At 43.0% G+C, this 24,557-nt stretch overlaps 2 protein-coding genes across 5 annotated transcripts in view; one reads left to right on the plus strand and one right to left on the minus strand.

The window, feature by feature from the left end:
- CMKLR2 (chemerin chemokine-like receptor 2) overlaps positions 1-9,775 on the minus strand; it is a 54,571-nt gene extending 44,796 nt beyond the window's left edge. The window contains exon 1 of the mRNA XM_069983451.1: positions 9,724-9,775. The gene's annotated coding sequence lies outside the window, so the exon portion shown is untranslated. The remainder of the gene's footprint in view (positions 1-9,723) is intronic.
- ZDBF2 (zinc finger DBF-type containing 2) overlaps positions 1-24,557 on the plus strand; it is a 40,066-nt gene that overhangs the window by 4,063 nt on the left and 11,446 nt on the right. The window contains exons 2-7 of one of the 4 annotated variants that reach the window (XM_069983432.1): positions 3,035-3,212; positions 3,302-3,328; positions 13,514-13,612; positions 17,961-18,012; positions 18,582-18,800; positions 20,724-20,775. In XM_069983432.1, coding sequence (XP_069839533.1) covers positions 17,961-18,012; positions 18,582-18,800; positions 20,724-20,775 — 323 coding nt within the window. In that variant the 5' untranslated portion in view covers positions 3,035-3,212; positions 3,302-3,328; positions 13,514-13,612. The remainder of the gene's footprint in view (positions 1-3,034; positions 3,213-3,301; positions 3,329-13,513; positions 13,613-17,960; positions 18,013-18,581; positions 18,801-20,723; positions 20,776-24,557) is intronic. The other 3 variants (XM_069983433.1, XM_069983435.1, XM_069983434.1) reach the window with 3 other exon arrangements.

Here is a 24,557-nt window from a genome sequence, read left to right on the forward strand (position 1 = left end):
AAAGAAAGGGAAGGGGGCGGGTAAGTGATTGAAGCATATTACAAAGTTATATAACTAGATCATCCGGGCAGCCCATAGAGGATTATCGCGATCGCTGCTACCACAGTCGTTTGTTTTTCAACATGGTTGAAAGACAAATGACTGCAACGATAAGCCGACATGTACGATGTCAGTTGATCATTGCCTTCTATTCCTAGGGACGATTATTGGCCATAGCGGCCGATATTGGCTGAATGCGGTCAATAATCGTTCCGTGGAATAGGGCCTTAACCACCCAGCTGAGACCTACATTCACAGAACACATGAAGAGATCTCTAAACACCCAGGGCCACCATAAGTTCAGTAGCAATTACAGAAGGACAAAAGAATCATTATAAAGCCAGACGACAAAGGCAGAGCCACCATGGTTATGGCTATGACAATGTACCTAGATGAGGTACATGCATAACTAGCAGACACTGACACATACTTTCCTCTCCCCAGGGACCCATTACCTAAAATTACCCAGCGTAGGGGCATCTATAAGGGGCATAATACAAGGTGGACCATCTATAAGAGCATAATACGGGGGGACCATCTATAAGGGGCATAATTCAGGGGGGGGCATCTATAAGGAGCATAATACAGGGGGAGCCATCTTTAAGAGGCATAATACAGGGGGGCCATCTATAAGGGGCATAATACAGGGGGGCCATCTATAAGGGGCATAATACGGGGGGACCATCTATAAGGGGCATAATACAGGGGGACCATCTATAAGGGGGATAATACAGGGAATTATCTATAAGGGGCATAATACAGGGGGAGAGCATTTATAAGGGGCATAATACAGGGGGAAACCATCTTTAAGGGGCATAATACAGGAGGGACCATCTATAAGGGGCATAATACAGGGGGGGCATCTATAAGGGGCATAACACAGGGCGGACCATCTATAAGTGGCATAATACAGGGGGGCGTCTATAAGGGGAGGTAACAGGGGGCCATCTTTAAGGGGGATAACACAGGGGGACATCTACCCACTAAATGTGGGCACAAAGAGGTCAATACAGATGTGTAGTTTGTAGAGGGATTAGGATAGTGACAGAGTGAGGAGCCTAATGTTTGTCTGGCAGATTTTGTGGATTCGTGGCTCGTAGAAGTTCTCATAATGACCCAGGGCAGATGGAAAAGAAAATGAAAAAGGAGGAACTCTGATTAGAGAAGACGTCCCCTATGAGTCACTTGATTTAACTGCACTGTAATGGATATGGAGTACAGAACCTGTGTGGAACTAGGTCTTCCTCTATATGACTGTATGAGGTGATCTGTGCAAAGTAGATTTTGTTCAGTAGCAGCGGTGGTGTTAGTCAGTATTTAGTGGTATTAGTATGTGGTGGTGTTAGTTAGTATGTGGCGACGTTAGTCAGTATCTGGTGGTATTAGTCAGTAGCAGCGGTGGTGTTAGTCAGTATGTGGGGGGGGTAAGTATGTGGTGGTAAAATTTGTTACTTGTAATCTGGTACTGTGTTTTATTGGATTTATGGATTTGGTCAGTAACAATATGGTGGTGATGGTAGTGGTTGTGGTGTGGCGGTAATATTTCCCCCTTGTATACTCATATTATTGATAATATTGGTCTCAATATACAGGATTTGGTTAGTAATGTTAGTCTTGCTTGATATATAAATACCAATAGCATTGCTTGGTCGAGGCCCAATTTACAGTCTGCAGCCCTTAGGATATGCTGCGAGTTGTAGTACAGTAAAGAGACAATCCTGTGATAACTCCCGATGTAGAGATGTTTTGCTCGACTTTCAGGGCTGATGATTGTGAACCACAGATTTCAGCCACCAGGAATCTCTGCACACAGTGATTTATTGAAGGGTTGTCCACTAGAGATGAGTGAACCGGGTTCGGGTTCGAGTCGATCCAAACCCGAACGTTCGGTATTTGATTAGCAGTGGCTGCTGAACTTGGATAAAGCTCTAAGGTTGTCTGGAAAACATGGATAAAGCCAATGACTATATCCATGTTTTCCACATAGCCTTAGGGCTTTATCCAACTTCAGCAGCCACCGTTAATCAAATGCCTAAAGTTCGGGTTCAGATCGACTCGAGCATGCTCGAGGTTCACTCATCTCTATTGTCCACTCAAAAAATAAAACTCCCAGCATATCCTGAGAGCTGTATAAATGTAGGGTGTTCTGAGAGTTTTAGTTCAACTGAAAATGTTGTTCACAATGGATTTGTCACAGATACAGATGGATCCAGGAGAGGACCGGGTCAGCATGTCGTGTCTCACTGGTTCTATATTAGGGGGCCCCAAAGATCATTTCCTCTGGTGGGTCCCAGGTACCCCAGTCTGAAACTGGAAACAACGCAACGCATGTTAGACAGAGTGACCAAGCATAAGTCAATGATGCGCTGCAAAAACTCTATTTTCTTACAGAATCACTCTTCTGAGATCTGACACCAATGCTGTAGTGGTATGGTGGCTCTCCATTTTTCCTCTGCATCTCTCCCCCTTTACCTTCTTTCTTTTCACCTTTCCTTCCCCCTTCCTCTTCCAACCTCCCCCACTTTCTTTTTCCTTATCCTTTCTTCCTCCTTATCCTTTCTTCATCCTTTTTATTCTACTTCTCCTTTCCTTCCTTTTTTTCATACTCCTGTGTTATTTCCTCATAGCATCATACTTCTCTGTTACTTCCTCATAGTATCATTCTCCATTCATAAGTATCATACTTTTATATACTCCACACTTCATACATCCCACTTAGGGCCCTATTACACCAACGGATTATCTGACAGATTTTTTTGAGCCAAAGCCAGGAATGTACTATAAACAGAGAACAGGTAACAAAGGAAAGACTGAGATTTCTCCTCTTTTCAAATCCATTCCTGTCAGATAATCTGTTGGTGTAATAGAGCCCTTAGAGCCTTTTGTATGCGGGGTTCATAACAAACTGATTAACATTAGTAGACAGAGCTTTCTGTACGCTGCACCAATAGCACACAGATTAACATAGGCTGCAATTGCCCCAAACTTCCACTAGATGCCGCACAAGCTCTAGAAACGTAACATAATTATCCTGGAACACAGCACTTCCTGGCTTTGACACGCACGTCCCGCAGGCAGCTTAGAGATGACGACACACTGCCCTCATAGCCCCGGCTAGCAGCAACATACTTGTTCCGGCCGCCATCATCGTCCCTTAAGCAGGTAACAACACGGTGAGCATGCTACAGCTAGTTTAGCTAGGCATTTGTAGTATACATCTTTTTCACTTTATACTTATGACTGTCTCTTGCTTCCCATTCAGGTCTGCCTATCTTTTCATGCACATAGTGTGAGTATGCTTCCTCCATTCTACTGCCAACCACATATTACATCTTACCTATAGCTTTTACACGAGGGACTGTACTTCTGCATTATTCTACCTGATGTATTGATAATGTGATATTTCTTTAGACTTGTCTTTGGCTTCAGACTTATCCTTTTATTACTGTAGCACTACTGTATTGTTACAGCTAATAAGCTCCCGCCTCTCTTATATGTAACTTAAGAGCAACATCCATGTTACTATATTCCACACTCTGTACACTATTGTATCACACTAGTATCATATAAAGCAGTGATTTTCAACCTTTTTTGAGCCGCGGCACACTTTTTATACTTAAAAAATCCCAGAGCACACCACCAACCAAAATGGCACAAAATGACACTAAAACTACATATTATACATATAGTTAATAATATAGATTCTAAATGTATTTATACTCACTCAGTGTGAAACCTGGGCCTGTTTTTTCTCCCCCTTGTGCTTCTCTCCTGTGCTTCTCCCCCCTACTTCTTTCCTGTGCTTCTCTCCACCATACTTCTCCCCCCTACTTCTTTCCTGTGCTTCTCTCCACCATTCTTCTCCCCCTTACTTCTTTCCTGTGCTTCTCTCCACCATACTTCTCCCCCCTACTTCTCTCTCCCATGCTTCTCTCCTGTGCTTCTCTCCACCATACTTCTCCCCCCTACTTCTCTCCCCCCTGCTTCTCTCCTGTGCTTCTCTCCACCATACTTCTCTCCCCCCTGCTTCTCTCCACCAAACTTCTCTCCCCCCTGCTTCTCTCCGCTGTTTTTCTCCCCCCCCCCCCCTGTTTCTCCCCCATGCTTCTCTCCCCCCCTTCCTCCTCACCTCCTCCGAGATGGTCGCCACTGCTGTCCGCCTCACCTACTGGCCGCTCGTAGGGCCCGGACGTGCTCCTCCAATCAGCGGAGACTGGGAGCGTGGTGCGCTGCGGCAGGCCGTAGCGCACACGTTGATTGGATGCGTGCATTACGGCCCGCCGCAGCGCACCACGCTCCCGGTCTCCGCTGATTGGATAGGAGGAGCACGTCCGGGCGCTACAGGCGGCCAGTAGGTGAAGCGGACAGCAGCAGCGGGGCGATCTGCAGGGGCACCATAGTTTGGGGAACTTTCCCCGCGGCACACCCGACCATGTGTCGCGGCACACTGGTTGAAAATCACTGATATAATGTCATTGATTTGTTGTCAATATTGCAGTTGATATTCTTCATCCTGTAATATTTCTCTCAAATAGCACCACTATTCAATGAGTACACAGACATATTTTGGTATGGTATTTTGTTGTCACAAGATAAACTCGGTACACATACAAGCCTTTTTATTTCAGTACTTGATACCAATTTGATACTTGAAAGTATTAACCCCTACATCCCAACACACAAATACAAATATTAGGCCCCCCAGTCTGCGGATGTAATGCACTTTATACTGCAGATATAATGCCCCCTTCTCTGGGCTGCATATATAATGCCCCCTTCTCTGGGCTGCATATATAATGCCCCCTTCTCTGGGCTGCATACATAATGCCCCCTTCTCTGGGCTGCAGACATAATGCCCCCTTCTCTGGGCTGCAGACATAATGCCCCCTTCTCTGGGCTGCAGACATAATGCCCCCTTCTCTGGGCTGCAGACATAATGCCCCCTTCTCTAGGCTGCATACATAATGCCCCCTTCTCTAGGCTGCACACATAATGCCCCCTTCTCTGGGCTGCACACATAATGCCCCCTTCTCTGGGCTGCAGACATAATGCCCCCTTCTCTGGGCTGCAGACATAATGCCCCCTTCTCTGGGCTGCAGACATAATGCCCCCTTCTCTGGGCTGCAGACATAATGCCCCCTTCTCTGGGCTGCAGACATAATGCCCCCTTCTCTGGGCTGCAGACATAATGCCCCCTTCTCTGGGCTGCAGACATAATGCCCCCTTCTCTGGGCTGCAGACATAATGCCCCCTTCTCTGGGCTGCAGACATAATGCCCCCTTCTCTGGGCTGCAGACATAATGCCCCCTTCTCTGGGCTGCAGACATAATGCCCCCTTCTCTGGGCTGCAGACATAATGCCCCCTTCTCTGGGCTGCAGACATAATGCCCCCTTCTCTGGGCTGCAGACATAATGCCCCCTTCTCTGGGCTGCAGACATAATGCCCCCTTCTCTGGGCTGCAGACATAATGCCCCCTTCTCTGGGCTGCAGACATAATGCCCCCTTCTCTGGGCTGCAGACATAATGCCCCCTTCTCTGGGCTGCAGACATAATGCCCCATTTACACAGAGTGATTTATCTGAAAGATTTTGGAAGCCAAACCCAGGAATAGATTTGAAAAAAGAAATCTCAGTCTTTCCTTTATGACCTGTTCCCTGTTTATAGTCTGTTCCTGGGTTTGGCTTGAAAAATCTGTCAGATAAAATCAGCAAATTGGGACTTTGATCATTTAATAGTTTGGAAAATTGTGTATTCCATCATGCCAACTATGTTTAGCTTTTATTATTGGAGGTTTTTTTTTCTTTACACTTTCAGTTAATAAACTGATCTATGACTAATCTGATCCATTTCTGATTTATGCAATGCTTTGAAAGTAAAATTAGTGCTCTGCTAGTAGAGTCTGCCTGAGCCAGATTTTATTAGCAGACATGATTATAGACCTATGGCTATGACGTGACCCATCAGCAACCTGCAGTCACGTTGCAGGATGCCGATCAGACACTTGACTGATTTGGCATCTCATGGGTTAAATGACTGCAAACAGAGGGATCAATGGTGGGATTACCGGACAGCTGACTGGTGAGGGCATACAGAGGACATGGCAGGGGCTCAGCCTGCCACCTACTTTGTTTTTGGAAGTATACTGTATGTTGAGCCGTGTTTTTGCGCATCTTAGTGTCACTGTGGTTCTAACTTTCAAAATCGAAATCAACAGTAGATGTGATATACAGCAAGTTTGCAATTTACATTCATTTTTTTTTCTAGTAATCATGGAAAACACGGCACTTCCTGCTTTATGACTCTTTTTCTCAAAGAGTCAGAAAACAGGAAGTCCTGTGTTTCATGGTCATCTGAGCGCTCACAGAGAAGGCAGTCATGTGATTGACAGACACATTGAGCTGTGACTCTCTATACTGGCCGGAATTCCTGGGTTTAGTCAGTTTTTTTTTTCAACCAGCAAAAGTCAAAAAATCTGAGTTCAGGAGACTGGACCTGGATTTCTGGTAAGTTCAGCTTTGTTTTACAGCGTAATAACAACAAAAATAATAATTGTAAATTGCAAACTTGATTTATATCACATCTACTGTTGATTTAGAGTTTGAAAGTTATAACGACAGTGACAGGGAATCCTGGTATCGAACCTACTTTACATATGCATATGCAACCTCTGAGCAAAGGTTTGTTTTTATATTTACATGTAGACTTTTCATGCTGCCTTAACCACAAGTCAGTCTGGGCCGGGCCTGGTGACTTTCCCATGCACAAAGACAAGTGGTTGAGGCAGCATAAAAGTAGTGACAGGTTCCTTTTATAGCGGTTATCCAGCGCTACAAAAACATGGCCACTTTCTTCCAGACACAGCACCACTCTTGTCTCCAGATTGGGCGGGGTTTTGTAACTTAGTAAATGGTGCTTAATTGCAACCACACCTGAAGACATGAGTGGTGCTGTCTCTGTAAGAAAGTGGCCATGTTTTTGTAGCGCTGGATAACCCCTTTAAGTCAGCCCACTCCATTGTATTACATAGACTGTGTAGTGTATTGTGCTGTTTAATCCGCTGTAATTTTATTAAAGGAGAAATCCGGCGAAAATTTTTATTAAAGTATTGTATTTCCCCCCAAAAGTTATACAAATCACTAATATACACTTATTACGGTAAATCCACATAAAGTGCTTTAAGTGTATATTTGTAGTTTGTATAAAGTTTTGGGGGAAATAAAATTATAAAAATTTTGCCGGACTTCTCCTTTAAGATATGGCGGTGCGGTGTAGCATGTATATGTGATAGTCGCTGCTGTGAGACGCCCCTGGGCTATGAATGTCTGTGGTGTTGGATTTCCACAATGCTGCACATTACTAGTGATGCTTTATTGTGACTCCTCTAACATTGTCAGATCAGGAGAGTATGAAAAACCCCAAAAAAGGAAGGACTGGAAGAAAATGGACTGGGTGAATAATAAAAACAGGCAGATTAAAAATAAAAGTTGCATCTAAAAATATTCACCAGTCGAATACTGGTTCACAAACAGAACTTAGACCTAAAAATGGGTGAAAAATCTAATAATTCACCTAAAAATAGGCGCAAAGCCCTTGATAAATTTCCCACATAATGTTTTCTTTTTCTTGCATATTTCATCAGTATAATATATTATTGCAATACAATTAAAGCCTCCTACAGTATTACCTTTAGTATTGTACAGATATTGTAGTTATGATACATTCAGTGCAGGACCTTCAGGACTGTCAGCCATGTCATTGGTCACATGACTGTGACATCACCGAAGGTCCTACAGCTCAGTAAGTTCCCTATCTAGCTGCCATACATATCACCTCCAGATTTCCCTCCTGCAGGGCACTGATCTCACTGATCGGTGACGGCAGGAGAAGGGAGGGGACTCATCCAGCGCAGAATCAGCACTGTGTCAGAGCATCAGGGAAGGAATCAGGGCAGTCTGACAGTGTGGGGCTGCCCTGTCTCCTAAGTATAAGACGCAGGCCCTTATAAAATGAAAAAATATGGTATTTTACTTAATTGTATGGTATTTATATGCTCCTGTATCAGTAGTGATTCTTTTCAGCAATTTGTTACTTTATGATGAAGAAAAATAAAAATAAAATCTTATAACAAATTTGTGTTTTTGTTTTCTCTAGAAAATGTACAATTCTGTTTCACAATGCTTTCCGCATTAGAGACAGATGTCTGAATCTCCTGACTCCTATCTTACAGGCAGGAGTCATACAGTAAGGCACATGATCCAACAGGAGTAGTAACTACTCATACAATTAAAGCTCCTGGGGGTGGGACCGGAATCACAGTTAAATACAATCTGCTTTAGTCTATAGGATTATTTTTGTCCCATCTGTGATATTCTCTTGATAACCAGCAGCAAGAGAAGGAAATGGGAGTAACTGTAGGCATGTCAGTCCATAGAAGTCTCCACTGTAAGGCTATGTTCACATCTAAAACTATGGGGGATTTATCAAACTGGTGTAAAGTAGAATTGTCTTAGTTGCCCCTAGCAACCATCAGGTTCCACTTTTAATTCCTCACAGATTCTTTGGAAAATGAAAGGTGGAATCTGATTGGTTGCTAGGGGCAACTGAGCCAATTCTACTTTACACCAGTTTCATATACAGTATCTCCCCTATGATGGTGTTCACAGTGTTGTACCCATTCTGGATCCACTGACCTAAATTTACTAAAACTGTCTAAGGGTACAAACACACACACCATATACGCAGCTTATTTACTGCTGCGATACGCAGCAGATACGCAGCAGATTAGATCTAAATAACTGAACACAGCATCAAATCTGAACCACCAAGTCTGCTGCGTATCTGCTGCGTATACGGTGTGTGTGTTTGTACCCTAAGTCTTAAGTCCCTCTTAAAGTGACTGTACCACCAGGCCCAGGCTGAAGCACTGGAGGCAGGCCAACCCACCCCCAGTGGGAACAAACCCCAGCCCCTCCATGACGTGACTCCATTAGAGTCAATGGAACCCTATCATAGAGGGGCTAGGGTTTCCTCCCACTAAGGGTGGGTCGGCCTGCCTCCGGTGCTTCAGCCTGGGCCTGGTGGTCACTTTAAGCGGGTAAGAGCTGTGGGAGTGATCACTAGATCGTCCTGGCAGCACATAGAAGATAGCGCCGCTGCTCCTATTACACAGAGCGCCGGCAGCATATCGCTGCTATCGTGATCTATGACTTTTCAACATGTTGAAAGACAACGATCAGCCGACATCATATCGGCTGATCGTTGTCTTCTATTACACTAAGCGATTATCGTCCATAACGGTCGGTATCGGCTTAAGACAGTGACGACGTGTCCACCACTTAGCCTGTATATGCCTATGGAAGATATAGGGGGAGGGGCATGGTCACATGCTCCTCCATGTCAGCTACCTTATGGACCAAAACACCACAGAGCAGGGCAGCACAGGCTGGAGGAGGGGAGTCTGATATTAGCTCTATGAGGTACACAGGGAGCTGCTGTCAGTATATACAGTGAGTACACTTACTAATACTGTACTGTAAGCAATTTTACTATAAAGTGGCCAACCCTTTTAAAGGGAATCTTTCAGCTGTAAATAATGCTCAGAGCTAATGGGTATGTTCACACTGAGCAAAACAGGAGAAAAGTCAGAGCGGAACCCCCTCCACAGACTATGCTTGGAATCTCACCTGCCTCACTGTCTCAATGTGATGTCTCGTGCCCCTCCGCTCTCTGCTGCTCTCCGATCAAAGTATTGACATGTCTCATCACATTAAGACAGTGAGGCAGGCGGGATTCTGACCGAAGTCCACAGCTAGCAGGTCACCAGTCCCAGAAGCTGACAAATACCATCCAAAAGGCAAAGTCTAACAACATCTGAGAACAGTATTAGGTCTTCAAAGCTTAATTCACATATCCAGGTACGAAGTAAGAAGTGACGTTTTGACCGGTGTGGGCTTAACCATGCTTGATAAAGACCACACTGGTCTAAACCACACATCTTACTTGTACCTGGATATGTGAATAAAGCTTTAAAGACCTAATATTGCTCTTGGATGCTGTTGGACTTGCCTGTTTAATGTCACTTTGACATGTCAAAAGTTTTTTTGTTTTTATTCCTATGATAGTGCCCATTTAAGGGTTAACATAATCTTACAATTCTGTGTAAAGAAAAAGTAGTCAACATGCAATATTACATGTGTTAGAATGCATAGTAACATGCAACATATATCCTGCTATAGTAGAAAAAGGCAAGAGTCTGCAGCACACCGGAGTAAAGGTGAATAGTGTTTATTCCATCATCAAGGTACATAAAACGTTTCGATTCAATCCAGAATCATTATCAAGCATTATCAAGCATGCTTGATAATGATTCTGGATTGAATCTAAACGTTGTATGTACCTTGATGATGGAATAATCACTATTCACCTTTACTCCGGTGTGCTGCAGACTCTTACCGTTTTCTGTATTGGGGATCCTACGCCATAGGACTTTCACTGCACAGCACCCACTACTTTGGATCTTAATGTGCGGCTGCTACTCTGCTATAGTAGAGATATATGCAGATCATCATTTTCTTAATAGTTATAATGCATGATAATTTAGTACGTATACAGTAATGCAAATATGGTGATTGAATGTGTTTTTACATTGCATTGTTTCACAGTATTATCGGAATGCTGGTGGGTTGTATTATGTGAGAATGTTGTGGCAGTATATGGCTAGGGCTACAAGTTGACATTGGTCAGCAAATAGCACCTGGGTCGGTTACTCAGAATAGCTGTATTAGGACATCAGGGACAAAAATTGTGGACATGTAGGTCTGGGATGGGCTACAGGACTTTAAAGGGGTTGGCCACTTTATAGTAAAATAGGTCAGTACAAAGTATTAGTAAGTGTACTCACTGTATATACTGACAGCAGCTCCCTGTGTATCTCATAGAGCTAATATCAGACTCCCCTTCTCCAGGCTGGGCTGCCCTGCTCTGTTTTGTTTCAGTCCATAAAATGGCTGACATGGAGGAGCATGTGACCAAGCCCTGTCCACTGTGTCCTCCATAGACATATACAGGCTCAGTGGTGGACACTGGGGGGCGGGGCCTGGTCAAATGCTCCTCCATGTCAGCAATCTTATGGACCAAAACACCACAGAGCAGGGCAGCACAGCATGGAGGAGGTGAGTCTGATATTAGCTCTATGAGGTACACAGGAGCTGCTGTCAGTATATACAGCAAGTACACCTACTAATACTGTACACTGAACAATTTTACTATAAAGTGGCCAACCCCTTTAAGGAAGCAGCTTGGTGAGAAGGCAACAACTGTTGGCAAAATAATTAGAAAATGGAACAAACATGACTGACAATCTTCTCCAGTCTGGGGCTTCATGCAAGATCTTGGGGTAAGGATGGTTTTGAAAAAGGTGAGGAATTTGCCAAGAACTATGTTGGAGGACCTGGCCAATGACCTAAAAAGAGCTGGGACCATAGTATCAAAAATTTCTGTTAGCCATCATGGATTAAAATTCTGCAGCGCACACTAGGTCCAGGATCTATCTGATCTAGAGGAGGCATGGGAGAAGGCCATGTGGTCAAATGAGCCTAAAATTGAACTATTTGGTATCAACCCCACTCACCGTGTTTGGAGGAAGAAGGATGAGTACAACCCCAAAAAAACAGTCCCAACTGTAAAGCTTGGGGGTGAAAACATCCTTGGGGGTGCTTTTCTGTGATTGCATTATATTAAAGGGAGGATGGATGGGGCCATGTATTGTGAGATTTTTAACAGCCTCCTCATCTCAGTAATCTGACTACCCCTGAGGAAGTCTGTGATGACAGAACACACGGAGTCTCAGGCCAGCTACTCCCAGGAGATGTGCAGTTGAGGTGTTCACTTTAAGTAGTCCCTTTTGACTTTGCTTATATTCTGGCACTTTACTGCATTGACTCTTTATACAGTTGTTCTCAAAAGTTTACATACCCCAGCAGAATTTTTGCTTTCATGTTCCTTTTTAGAGAATATGATTGACTACACAAACTTTTTTCAGCTCATGGTTAGTGGTTGGGTGGAGTAATTTATTGTCAAACTACTGTGACCCTGATAAAATTTTTACATACCCCAATTCTTAATACATTGCACCCTCTAACATCAATGACAGCTTTAAGTCTTTTTTGGTAGTTGTGGATGAGGCTCTTTATTTTATCAGATGGTAAAGCTGCCCATTCTTGGCAAAAGGCCCCCAGTTCCTGTAAATTCCTGGGCTGTCTTGCATGAACTGCATGCTTAAAATCTCTCTAATAATGAGGTCAGGAGACTGAGACGGCCACTCCAGAACCTTCACTTTGTTCTGATATCCAAGTAATTGATAATGCTATTCAGCAGTGTTCAAACTGGAATTAAAAATGGAAAATCAGGGGCTTTGTAAAAACCAAATCACAGTCAGATAGACCAACAAAAAATTCGGCCACAAATGCCAGGAAAATTGTTTAGGAAGCAAAGAAAAACCCATTAATCACCTTTATCTCCTCTGACAGTCAGCACTGACCTCTCTGACCTCTGATTACAGCTGTCACCCAGCTCTGTTCCTGTAATCCTCTGTTATCTGCTTTCTGCTGTCGGCTAAAGGCCCTATTCCACGGAACGATTATCGTTGATAAACTCGCTCCAATGACCACTCGTTAACGATAATCGCTTTGTGGAAATGGTGTAAACGAACGACTGACAAAGGCGAAATCGTTATACTTTGGTTCAAAATTGTTTTTCAGCATGTCGAAAAAAAGTTGTTGGTCTTTGAAAGATAATTCGATAATTGGTTTGTAAAATTAGAAATCTTTCAGTCGTTCGTAAAAAGGTTTAAATAAAGTAGGTGTCATATGGTCATGATCACCCCAGCGAACGTTTTAAACGACCATGTAACGACCGCAAAATAATCGTTACACTACATATATCGTTCATGTTATGTGTTATCGTTCGCTAAAAAAAAATCGTTTAGTGATCGTTAACGAGCGGTTGTTGGAGCGAGTTTATGAACGATAATCGTTCTGTAGAATAGGGCCTTAACTCCCTCCTCCCCTCTCCCTAGAACAGACTGGGTACGTCTGATGCAACAAGTCACAATTTCCTTATTTTTTGCAGTGGATGGAAAAGAGGAGGGAGGGGGGGGGGGACCTGGGAAAAGGCTTTTTAAATGCAGATAATGGCATATTTGGCTAATAAACCCAATTATAGAGTTTCCTAAAATCGCCTGGACTATTGATTTCTGCAAAAAAAAAAAAAAAAATATATATATATATATATATATATATATATATATATATATATATATATATATATACGACAGTGACATTGTCTCCTTTGGATGACTCTGAATTGTATAAGATACCTGTTCTGTTGGTAACATATTTTACTTTCTCTATGAGTAATTTGTAGTTCAGTTTGGTTTCTAAAAACTATAATGGGAATCATCTTTCTGTGTCATAGATGTCCTTCAGAGATGATACTGGCTGATTTGTTTAATTTGCCTGCCATTTCCTCAAGAGACTAAAACTAAACCAGTAGAGAAACAACCATTAAAAAAAGGTAAGTGATCAGTGATAAAACTGTGCTCTTCTACTTATAATGTAAACACAACAGGGTGAATTTACAGAAATGTGGCATACTGTTGCAGTTTTTTTGCACAATTCTATTTTTTAGCACCAAATAACGGGCTTGATAAAGGTTTTGGTAATTATAAACCTTTTGTCTCATTCAGTTTTAACACCTAAAACTCTGTGCCAAAACTGTATGATGCAATAGTGGTATTATGCTGAGCAGGGCCGTTTTAATACATTGGTGGGCCCAGTGCACAGCCCTCAAGAGTGCCCCCCCCCTTCCCTTTCGGCACATTGTATAATGTACTGAATTTCCCCCCACACTGTATCAAGAGCCCCAATACATACAGTAGTTACCTTATAACACTATTTCCACCATACAGTGATAACATATTACATAAAAACTGCACTAAACAAAACAGAAAGATATCACCAATGATACCATTACATAATACCGCCACATCATGACCCCTAACACTACCCCTAACCCTATAACAGAGTGCAGTTACATCCAGTGACTCACCGGGGGCGTCTTCTCCAATCAGAGTCTGTCACCTTTTCTTTTTCTCTCCATCCAGCCTAAGCCACCTTGAAGTCTTCTCCTGGCTGTGAATCTTCTCTCCAGAATCTGGCAGACAAATATTTTAGGCTCCAACACATACAGTAGTTAGGTCCCTTGTACTCCTATACAGTAGTTACACCCCTCTGTGCCTCCATAGTTCTAAGGTGTCCCTGTAGTATATAGACCCTCATGTGCTCCTCCAGTTATATACAGCCCTCCTGTGCGCTCCCCCATTAGTATATAGCCCCCCTGTGCACTCTCCCCAGTAGTATATAGCCCCCTGTGCTCTCCCACAATAGTATATAGCCCCCTGTGCTCTCCCACAATAGTATATAACCCCCCTATGCTCTCCCACAATAGTATATAGCCCCCCTGTGCTCTCCCACAATAGTATATAGCCCCCCTGTGCTCTCCCACAATAGTATATAGCCCCCCTGTGCTCCCCCCAATAGTATATAGCCCCTGTGCTCTCCCCAATATATAGCCCCCCTGTGCTCTCCATAATATATAGCCCCCCTGTGCTCTCCCCCATAGTATATAGACCCCTGTGCTCCCCAATAGTATATAGCTCCCCTGTGCTCCCCAATATTATATAGCCCCCTGTGCTCCCCAATAGTATATAGCCCCCTGTGCTCCCCAATAGTATATAGCCCCCTGTGCTCCCCCATAGTATATAGCTCCCCTGTGCTCCCCCATAGTATATAACCCCCTGTGCTCCTCCATAGTATATAGCCCCCTGTGCTCCCCAGTAGTATATAGCCCCCTGTGCTCCCCAGTAGTATATAGCCCCCCTGTGCTCTCCCTCATAGTATATAGCCCCCCTGTGCTCTCCCCCATAGTATATAGCCCCCCTGTGCTCTCCCCCATAGTATATAGCCCCCCTGTGCTCTCCCCCATAGTATATAGCCCCCCTGTGCTCTCCCCCATAGTATATAGCCCCCCTGTGCTCTCCCCCATAGTATATAGCTTCCCTGTGCTCCCCAGTAGTATATAGCTCCCCCTACCATATAACATTGAAAAAAAACAAAACACTTTTACTCACCTAGGTCCACGCGTTCCTCTTCTCTTCCCTCTTGTGGCCGCACTTCCTGCGGTCACAAGAGGCTGCACTCCCCTTACCCTCGCGCCGACGCTCCAGTGACGTCGGACGCTAGAGGGAGAGTGCGGCCTCTTGTGACCGCAGGAAGTGCGGCCACAAGAGTGACTGACAGGGAGGGAGCCAATGGCTTTCTCTCTGTCGGTACCACTGATGCTGAAGCGCGGCCGCCGCAGCAGCAGCGGGCGGGCGGGGGCAGTGGCGGACGGGGGGGCCCTGCAGGGGGCGCCATGGAGGGGTAGATTACCCATCCATGGCGCTCCCCCCTGACAGGTTGGTGGCCGGAGCCCTGGGCGACCGCACTGGTCGCACATAGCAACGGCCGCCCTGCTCGGGGGGGCCCCTTTAACCAGTGGGCCCGGTGCACGTGCACCATGTGCCCTCTGGTTAAAGCGGCCCTAATGCTGAGCTTGCATAACGCCAGCAGCTGGCACACACAGCAAATGACTGACAACGGTGGTCGCACCATGTCAGTCATTTAACCATTTAAATACTGTGATCATGGCATTTAAACAGCTGAATGACCTGTCATTGTGGGGTTTGATCGGCACTGCTGCAGCACAATTTGTGACATGCTAATGTGTCTTGCCATTAGTGGTGAGCTGTGGCATTTTTTTGTGTTTTTTTTTTTTTTTTTTTTTTTTTGAGTCTGCAATTTCAGCCACAGCAAGGTGCTCCTGCCTAGTGCCAATGGTGTTGTAGGAGAGCTGGCCAAATTTGTCTTTTTGCCTAAGAAACAAAAAAATACATAACATATTTGGTATCACCACATGCAAAATTGTCCCAACCATTTAGTAATAAAATCAATTAAATGAAAAAAAAAATCAAAAGCACTGCCCCACAGGCACAACACTTCTCTGAGATTACAGCTATACAGCCTGCACTGTTCTGAGTAGTCTCTGCCTCACAGTGCTCTAGCTGTGAGTGAGATAATACAATGTATCCTTTAGAACAGAGATGGGGAACCTTCAGCCCTCCAGCTGTTGCAAAACTACAATTCCCGCCCAGGTATGATGGGAATTGTAGTTTTGCAACAGCTGGAGAGCCGAAGGTTCCCCATCCCTACTTTAGAACGATTAAAGCACAGCAGCACCAGGCTGGATTTATATTCCCTGACTTTGCTTGGTTATTCTCGGACAGTTAACAGCAGTGGTACAGAGCAGTCCAGGATGCTCCACAGGTAGGCTACTGGCATTTTGCGGTATCTCCCCTTCTTCTGGCCCACATAGAATACATCATGGCACCTGGGTAGTATAAATGCACCTCCCCCAACATCAGGTGTCAGAGGTGCATTCACACACGATTAATGGTGCACAATTTACACTGTGAAATGTCAACATTGTAAAACATACAAAAGATATAAAATCACAATTTATTGTAAATATTAAAAAAGTGATTGTAAAAACTTTTTTTCCAGTTCCATTTTGTGGTTAAAGTGTACCGGAGCAGCAGTAAATTCCATGCTGGGAGCAAAAGTTTAGGTCTCCATGGTTACGATCACTTATGAGACCATGATACACATGATCCCCATTGGATCAGAATGGTCTCATGCGTGTTCGTAGACCCAAACTTCCACCCGCACCTTGGAATTCACTGCTGATCTGGCAGCAGTCCTCATGATAGGTACATTTTAAATGCAAAGTGCCACTACAAAGTGCAATTTGTCCCACCAAAAAAATCCTTCAAATGCGTGTATAAATGAAAAATTTAGAGTTCTTGCTTCGAAAAGGTGAGGAAGAAGAAATAAAAACACAAAAATGAAAATTGCCTGCATCCTTAAGGGGTGAGGCAGCACCAAACCTGTAAAACACTATCTTTATTCTCAAAAATGGTGAGGAGTAAAGCTCTGTTTACATTGATGTATGCAATGCTGTTTCACATGTGAAAAACTACTGACCCCACAATAGATCTGATGTTGGTGGTATCCGTGTATGACAAATTCACCACTGTGTTGTGGGCACTGTGATAAATGGTACTACAAATCAAATGTGAATAGAGCTTAAAGTTCCTCAAGTCCCCTTGGCTAACCCTCTTTTATATGATTCATGTCCTCACATTCTGAAGTCTATCGTAAGAAGCCCTATCTACAAAAGAATGTAATGGGTATTCTGATTTTAGTACCAAATAAGGCTGGGTTCACACTACGTATATTTCAGTCAGTATTGTGGTCCTCATATTGCAACCAAAACCAGGAGTGGATTAAAAACACAGAAAGGCTCTGTTCACACAATGTTGAAATTGAGTGGATGGCCGCCATTTAATGGCTAATATTTGCTGTTATTTTAAAATAACGGCTTTTGTATTGAAATAATGGCAGTTATTTATCGTTATATGGCGGCCATCCACTCAATTTCAACAGTGTGTGAACAGATCCTTTCTGTGTTTTCAATCCACTCCTGGTTGATGTTGCAAAATACTGACTAAATAATGACTGAGAGAGGGAAGTATGGCATCCTTTATTTCACACGTGGCACACTTTGGTTTTAATGAAGTTGGTGTGCCACTTTATAAGTAAGCTAGGCTTTGAGGTATCCTTATACACAACTTTATAGTTATAATAGCTAAGTACTGCTTTATTGCAATGGTTACCTCCTTGTTTTATGGCAAATTAGTCATTTATTTTGTTAAAGTAAATTGTCTATGCCTTAGAGGAGACTTAAATACTTCTTTGTTATACAGATGTATGATAAGAGACGGCCATCTGAAGAGGAATCATCTACTTCAATACAAGGTACTGTGAGAAAGTTTACATCCTGTGCAGTAAGCTTTTTTACAGATCTGTGTCGTATTGCTTCAAAAGATAGCCTGCTATATTTTTATGTGCCTGCTTTCTATATAGAGGCTTGCAGAGGATTATTTTTTTCTCAGGGAAAATACAGTGTAACACAACCACCGTAGTGGCATACATAGTGCACAGGGCTGCCATCTGAACAGTGACTGGAGACCCAGAGTTGTATAGCTCACCACACTGCCTGCATTCTTTACTTTTGCTGTAACTGGAAAGGGAGAGTATTAGGGCTGTATTACATGGCCCAATCTACAGGAGGAAGCACTTCCTTCTCATTGCCCGCTCACTATCTGTGCTATTATACACACAGACGCGGAGGGGGCCACGGGGAGTTGTGAGAGGGGACACTCAGACAATCATTAGATCTTTAGATAGGCACAAGCCTAAAGGACAGAAATGGCTGCACATCGCACCCATGGTTGATACGAAAGCCTATCAGCTACATTAAAAACCAAAATCAGATGTTAGTATATAATTTGATCAAATCATATTCCCTTATGTACCACGTGCAGGTCTCTACGCTAAACGACACTATTGCAGTCAGCGAACGCCAACCCCGCAAAGTGTGCGTAAGCAGGGAAGGGGGGGCCACAGAATGGCCCTACGACCCCACTGCCACAGGACCAAACCCCAAGGGGCCCCCCAAACCCTGCAGGCACCGCCAGCGGAGAAAGTGGCCACCAAGCAACACAAGTGTGAAGAAGGTCTTACCACTCACCATCCACCAGCAGGTAGAATAGGAAAAAGAGGAGGTACTTACCATATGTACACAGGTGGTTCCTCATAATTTGGATCACATGCGTCTTACAAGGAAGGAGTGCTAGCTACAATGAAAAAAGGGAAATAATACATAAAATATACACAAGCCTTGCGCTCTCTTTGCGGGGTTGGCAGTCACTGACCGACATAATGTTGATTTAGTGTAGGGACTCATGTCGGCCAGGGGACTTGTAGGTGGTACATGAGGCAATATGGTTTGATTAAATCATATACCAACATCCTGGCGTTGGTTTTTAAATGTAGCCGAGAGGCATTAGTGTTATAAGTGTGAGGTGCAGCAGCTCCTTTCTCTCCATGTTAGATCTTTAGATATTACAGACTTACAGATATTGTTATCATTATTTAAGAACATGCTGAATTGTCAATATCGTTATCATTATTTAAGAACATGCTGAAAGACAACGATCAGCCAACTTTGTGCATGTCGGCTGATCATTGCCTTTCTACATGAGCTATTATACGTAATAATTATCGCCCAGCACGACTGGTAATCAGCCAAGTATGGCCGATCATCGTTACGTATAATAGGACCCTTACAGAGGTAACAACAGTTAAAGTGACTGTACCACCAGGCCCAGGCTGAAGCACTGGAGGCAGGCCGACCCACCACCAGTGGGAAGAAACCCCAGCCCCTCCATGACGTGACTTTATTAGAATCAATGGAACCCTATCATAAAGGGCTAGGGATTCCTCCCACTAAGGGTGGGTCGGCCCGCCTCCAGTGCTTCAGCCTGGGCCTGGTGGTACAGTCACTTTAAAGAAAAGCCAGTACTGGGTCACTATGCAACTCATAAGTGGCCTACTGGAGTGACGATCAAGCAGAGTCACAGCAGTCAGAAGTCTGGTCAAAATAAGCCGTTGGTTTCTTTATTTACATTCACCTTTTGAGTGTATTTAAACCAAAATATGTATACCATGTGTAGACACTACTTGTCCGTACGCATATTATCCATATAGAAAACACCAAGATCCACAGGGATCAAACAATGCTGGACACCACAATGTCACAAAAATATATCCTTTATTGACACAAAAAGGATATTTTCCTGCGTATTTTCCTGCATATTTTCCTGCTAATTTTTAACCCAGGAAAATGTTTTCAAAAGTCAGGGGTCATCTTATAGGGTGGCTGCTGAAAAATATTGGAACGGCACTGGAGAATCTGCAGTCGCCACATACGGTGGGGGGAGCTAAAGAACGTCCGCATCTCCGCTGTATGCGGTGACTATAAAGGGCAGAGCAAGCTGCAGGGGTCCGGGTCATGGAAATAAGAGATACGCTGGCGCTGTGCCCAGAAAAACACACCTCTTTCACCCGTCTGGCCTGCCCTTGTATCCTTCCTGTATTACTGTACCTCATTTTCTACCTCTCAGATCTCGCTACTGCCTGATGCTTTTTTATTAATTTTTGTTTGGTGTGTGTTGGAAGAGGGGTTGTCTTATATGGGAAGTTTATCCCAAACTGTATATTTTAACTGGAAAAGCTGGGGGTCGTCTTATACGTAATACGTAAAACCATACAAACAAATGATAAAAATGAGAAGTCTGCCTTAACGTTTCACCCAACGTGAGTTTCATTTAGCTTTATCAAGGGCCTTGATTTTGTTTGTAAGTGCATACATGTCCCCTCACTGTACTAGTATTCTGTACTGCTTCTCATTTTTATTAATTGTTTGTATGGTTTTATTACATTTTTTGTTAATAAAAGATATATTTTTGGGAGAGAAAAAAAAATGTTTCAATAAGTCTTAAGCAAGATGGAAAAGTCTCTCTTTCCATTGTAGTCTTTGTGATTCTCTTGCATTGTGTGAAAATTATAAAAGATTGCTTTTACATTGTACACTTTCAGTTGATTATGATGCATTTGTATTGCAGGTGTCGATGGGAAAATTGAAACAAATCATGTTAAAGTAGAGAGCAGTAGCAGGTAAGACTTTGCATTTAACACCATTTAAAACATTCAAGCCGTGTGTATTTCTCACTTGCATTATGTGTATTAAATATATATATATAGATGTATGTATGTATGTGTGTATATATATATATATATATATATATATATATATATATATATATATATATATATATATATATATATATACACTCACCGGCCACTTTATTAGGTACACCTGTCCAACTGCACGTTACCACTTAATTTCTAATCAGCCAATCACATGGTGGCAACTCAGTGCATGTAGACATGGTCAAGACAATCTCATGCAGTTCAAACCGAGCATCAGTATGGGGAAGAAAGGTGATTTGAGTGCCTTTGAACGTGGCATGGTTGTTGGTGCCAGAAGGGCTGGTCTGAGTATTTCAGAAACTGCTGATCTACTGGGATTTTCACACACAACCATCTCTAGGGTTTACAGAGAATGGTCCGAAAAAGAAAAAACATCCAGTGAGCGGCAGTTCTGTGGGCGGAAATGCCTTGTTGATGCCAGAGGTCAGAGGAGAATGGGCAGACTGGTTCGAGCTGATAGAAAGGCAACAGTGACTCAAATAGCCAACTGTTACAACCAAGGTAGGCAGAAGAGCATCTCTGAATGCACAGTACGTCGAACTTTGAGGCAGATGGGCTACAGCAGCAGAAGACCACACCGGGTACCACTCCTTTCAGCTAAGAACAGGAAACTGAGGCTACAATTTGCACAAGCTCATCGAAATTGGACAGTAGAAGATTGGAAAAACATTGCCTGGTCTGATGAGTCTCGATTTCTGCTGCGACATTCGGATGGTAGGGTCAGAATTTGGCGTCAACAACATGAAAGCATGGATCCATCCTGCCTTGTATCAACGGTTCAGGCTGGTGGTGGTGGTGTCATGGTGTGGGGAATATTTTCTTGGCACTCTTTGGGCCCCTTGGTACCAATTGAGCATCGTTGCAATGCCACAGCCTACCTGAATATTGTTGCTGACCATGTCCATCCCTTTATGACCACAATGTACCCAACATCTGATGGCTACTTTCAGCAGGATAATGCGCCGTGTCATAAAGCTAGAATCATCTCAGACTGGTTTCTTGAACATGACAATGAGTTCACTGTACTCAAATGGCCTCCACAGTCACCAGATCTCAATCCAATAGAGCATCTTTGGCATGTGGTGGAACGGGAGATTTGCATCATGGATGTGCAGCCGACAAATCTGCGGCAACTGTGTGATGCCATCATGTCAATATGGACCAAAATCTGAGGAATGCTTCCAGCACCTTGTTGAATCTATGCCACGAAGAATTGAGGCAGTTCTGAAGGCAAAAGGGGGTCCAACCCGTTACTAGCATGTTGTACCTAATAAAGTGACCGGTGAGTGTATATATATATATATATATATATATATATATATATATATATATATATATATATATATATATATATATAATGATATATATACAAACACAGTGGTTTGCAATAAATTAGAATATCAACAAAAACATTTTTTTTCCCAGTAATTCAATTCAAAAAGTGACCTCATATATATTATAGAGTCATTACATACAGAGTGAATTTTTTCTAGCGTTTATTTCTGTTAAAGTTAAAAAACCCAAAAGTCAGTATTTCAGAAAATTTTAATAAATAACCCAAAACACCTGCCGTGGCTTCCTAAGTGTTATAAAAGGTCCCTTCAGTTCTGGTTCAGTATGCAACACAATCCTGGGGAAGATTGCTGACTTGACAGATGTCCAGAAGGCAGTCATTCACACACTCCTCAAGGAGGGTGTTAAATATGATGTGTTTTACAATGAACAATATATCTTGGTATAATATAATGTAAGTCATATATATACTGCTGACCTCACCATAATAGCACAACACTATTCACTGTATAAAGTGATTGTAATACTGACATTATAATATCATATTCTATACTAAGGAGACGTGTATAAGTTGGAAATAGATACATAAGTGTACACAGCACTATTCACGGTTACATGACTATGTAGGGTGGTAATGCTGTACACAGCACGATAACTATACATCCATAGCTGGAAACAGGTTATGCTGATGCATAGAGAAAGAGTTCTATATTTGTTATGGTCATATATGTGCAGACACACACACTTAATTATAATAAACACGCCCACACATGACATTGACAGTGAGTCATGAACCCTATATAAGATGGTAGTTACCAAGATGGAGGTTGGTTGGATCAGGGCTGTACAGAAGGTATGAGCCCTATGTCACAAGAAGGATCCAGAGCCTTCAAGGAGAAGGTTGTGATGTAAGCGTGAGGAATCCATGATGGAAGCGTGAAGGAAGGAATGTCTCCCAGGATGCTTGAGTGAAGCAACAGCTGCCTGAAGCTCGTGACGATTTGTAAGACAAACCCTTCACTTCAAAGGACTCTCATATGAACTATGGACACTAAGGGCTGTAAGACGTTTCTCTGATATTCTTTTCTATTCAATTCAGTAATTTCACTACTTTTAAAGAAGAAGCAATAAATCTCCATTTTATATAGAAACCTCTCTGATGTCATCCTACTGCGGCGAGCTATAAATTACAGGTACTAACGCCATTTTCTACAGAGGGTAAGCCACAAAAGTTCATTGCTAAAGAAGCTGGCTGTTCTCAGAGTGCTGTATCAAAGCATATTAATGGAAAGTTGAGTGAAAGGATAAAGTGTGGTAGAAAAAGGTGCACAAGCAACTGGGAGAACCGTCTTAACAGGATTGTAACGAAAATGCCATTCAAAAATTTTAAAGAGATTCACAAAGAGTGGACTGCTGCTGGAGTCGGTGCTTCAAAAGCCACCACATACAGACGTTCTGCAGGACATGGGCATTCTATTTATCAAGCCACTCCTGACCAATAAACAACGCCAGAAGCGTCTTATCTGGGCCAAGTAAAAGAAGAACTGAACTGTTGATCAGTGATCCAAGGTGCTGATTTCAGATGAAAGTAAATTTTGCATTTCATTTGGAAATCAAGGTCCTAGAGTGGAGGAAGAGTGGAGAGGCACGCAATCCAAGCTGCTTGAGGTCTAGTGTGAAGTTTCCACAATCAGTGATGGTTTGGGGAGCCATGTCTGCTGCTGTAGGTTCACTGTGTTTTATCAACACCAAAGTCACCGCTGCCATCTACCAGGAAATTTTAGAGCACTTCATGCTTCCCTCTACTAAAAAATATTTTTGGAGTTGGAATTTTCATCTTCCAGCAGGATTTGGCACCTGTCCACACTGCCAAAAGTACCAATACCTGGTTTACGAACCACAGCATCACTGTGCTTGATTGGCCCGCAAACTCGCCAGACCTTAACCTCATAGAGAATATATGGGGTAATGTCAAGAGGAAGATGAAAAACACCAGACCCAACAATGCAGATGGGCTGAAGGCCGCTATCAAAGCAACCCTGGCTTCAATAACACCTCTGCAGTGCCATCAGCTGATCGCTTCCATTGATGCCGTCATTCATGCAAAAGGTGCCCCATCCAAGTATTGAGGGTATTTACTGTACAGACTTTTCATTTGATCAACATTTCTGTGTTAATTTTTTTTTTTTTTTTTCAGTTTTATATAATATTCTAATTTTCTGAAATACTGACTTTTGGGTTTTTCTTGGCTGTAATCCATAATCATTAACTTTAACAGAATTAAACGCTAGAAAAAGTTCACTCTGTATGTAATTGTAATTTTTGAATTGAATTACTGAAAAAAAAATGCTTTTTTGGTTGATATCCTAATTTATTGCAAACCACTGTATATC

Source organism: Dendropsophus ebraccatus, chromosome 9 (assembly GCF_027789765.1).
Source record: "Dendropsophus ebraccatus isolate aDenEbr1 chromosome 9, aDenEbr1.pat, whole genome shotgun sequence".
In the NCBI taxonomy this organism is placed as follows: Eukaryota; Metazoa; Chordata; class Amphibia; order Anura; family Hylidae; genus Dendropsophus; species Dendropsophus ebraccatus.